The sequence below is a fragment of the Gavialis gangeticus genome, unplaced genomic scaffold, assembly GCF_001723915.1.
Source record: "Gavialis gangeticus isolate Ggan-Ray unplaced genomic scaffold, GavGan_comp1, whole genome shotgun sequence".
Classification (NCBI taxonomy): Eukaryota; Metazoa; Chordata; order Crocodylia; family Gavialidae; genus Gavialis; species Gavialis gangeticus.
This window is the reverse complement of record NW_017729031.1, coordinates 108,028,375-108,030,260: the sequence shown is the minus strand read 5'-3', so window position 1 is coordinate 108,030,260 and position 1,886 is coordinate 108,028,375. Positions and strand designations below refer to the sequence as shown.

Genomic DNA, 1,886 nt, shown 5'->3' with positions numbered 1-1,886 from the left:
TGTTAAGCTAAGAAGAATGTCCTCAGACTACAGCTCCATCATCCCAGCCACACCACCAGGCTCACATGGGCATTGGTGTTCACAGCCCAGGGCCTGCTTTCTCACCAGTTATGGGAGAGGACATTTATTTGTCTTTTGAATTCTGAAAAAAATTAAACCAGCTCTGTTACTGAATCCTTTCCTGTCACTCACTAAGCCTTTAGCCTCGGTCATATCCTGCTGCATGGAGTTCCATGTGTGGCAAGGTTGGGAGAGGGAATATCAGGACCTTCTCAGGACTGACAGTATGAGTGCCCCTCAGCCCAGTGGTTCCAGCCAATATAGACTCCAGCCAGGCTGCTCACCAGCCTCACAGCAACTGAAACTTGGTGGAGGGCAAAAAGGGCTTCAGAGCAGTGGTGCCAACAGGAATATACACAAAGCACAGCTCACTTGTACCAGGGGCTAAGGTGAGGGAGTAGTGTTGGAGTCCAGTTTAATTCACAGCAATATTTCTCTTGGGGGAGATGAATGCCTCCCTTCCACCTGGCAGAGGGCATGCCTCGCAGCCTGTGTACTGGCCCAGCTGCCCCAAGCTGGACTGCCACATCTACCTGCCAGATACGCTTGCCATGCTTACTCAATATCTCGGCTCCCAAAAAGCCTGGGGGCACATGAGCATTGCTTAGTGCAGGAGTGGGGAGGGAGCCATAAGACTGCAAGCGGGGGGGTGCCCCAGGCGCACTATGTGTGTTACCTGACCGTCAGGTGTCTCGCTTTGGAGGAGCCCTGCGTGGGGGACGAGGAGTTGCTCTTGCTGAGGTCCTCTACAGATCTGTCCAGGGGCTTCCCTTTGTCAGAGCCCGGGCTCCCGTTATCTGTGCTCTCCATATCATACCTGGAGGCACATGTGTGAAAACAGACTTGTGAGTGAGCAGAACACAGCCCAGGTTGGTAGGGCAGGGGTGGGATCCCAGCCAGTGGCAGGGGAAGGGTGGATGTGCTGAGTGCAGCGTCCTCCATGCAGCCACAGTATGAGCCCTCAGAGACCCCAGAGTAGAGCAGGAGCAGACCACCTGGCCCAGCTCTGCTTCCACTCCTCCAGGAAGGCAGAGGCAGATGCTTCCTCCCCAACAAATCCCCTAGGAGTCTGATGCTGCCTCTTGCCTTACTGGAGGCCCCCAAGCCTGCAGCCTTCTGCTCCTTGTCATTACCAAAGGCCGAGCTGGCACCACAAGTGGTTATGCTGCTTGGCAAACAAATTGCCCATGCCACCCATCGGCAGGATCAATCTGATTATTCTTATCCTCCAGCAAATACATGCTGGGGTATAGATCTCCCCATCAGCCCCAGACTGATTGATAGCAGAACAGCAGCTAGCACTCAGGGCTGAGAAGGGGTAAAGAGGGAAAATTTGACAGAACAGCCCAGAAATTGCAGAGATTTCAGCACCCAGGACAGTGAAGGAGCAGAAGAGGCCAGACAGGGAGCAGTTTTCTGTGCATGGGATGATGCTTACTAATAGTGTGGACTAGGGTTTTCAGAGACTGTAAGCCCCAAAGGGATGCTTCTGATGGTCTGTTCTCAATTCCTGGCCTGAAGAGGCCAGAGACTGTTATCATGTGGCTCCTGCATCCTGCCTTGAATACCAGGTTGGCATCTCCCACCTATCTTAACTGGCAGCCCCTTCTCTAAAAAGTCAACAACCCCCTTAAAATATGCCTCAAGACTAAACTGATGCAACTGGGTATGCATTTGTGCAGCGGGAGGCTAGCAGAGAACCCTCCATCTTGGAGCAGACAGGTGTGCAGAGCTGAGGGGAGCAAGGTTTCTTTGCTTTGAAGTGCAATAACATTCTCCAAGCCCTGTGATCCCTCCACAAGCCTTTCGTGACACCCCCCCCCCCC

General features: G+C 53.3%; 1 protein-coding gene across 2 annotated transcripts in view; it reads right to left on the bottom strand.

Moving 5' to 3' along the window:
- Positions 1-1,886, bottom strand: part of FMNL1 (formin like 1) — a 56,215-nt gene that overhangs the window by 37,346 nt on the left and 16,983 nt on the right. The window contains exon 5 of one of the 2 annotated variants that reach the window (XM_019523541.1): positions 737-877. The exons of the other annotated variant lie outside the window; for it this stretch is intronic. Coding sequence (XP_019379086.1) covers positions 737-877 — 141 coding nt within the window. The remainder of the gene's footprint in view (positions 1-736; positions 878-1,886) is intronic. 2 annotated transcript variants of the gene reach the window in all.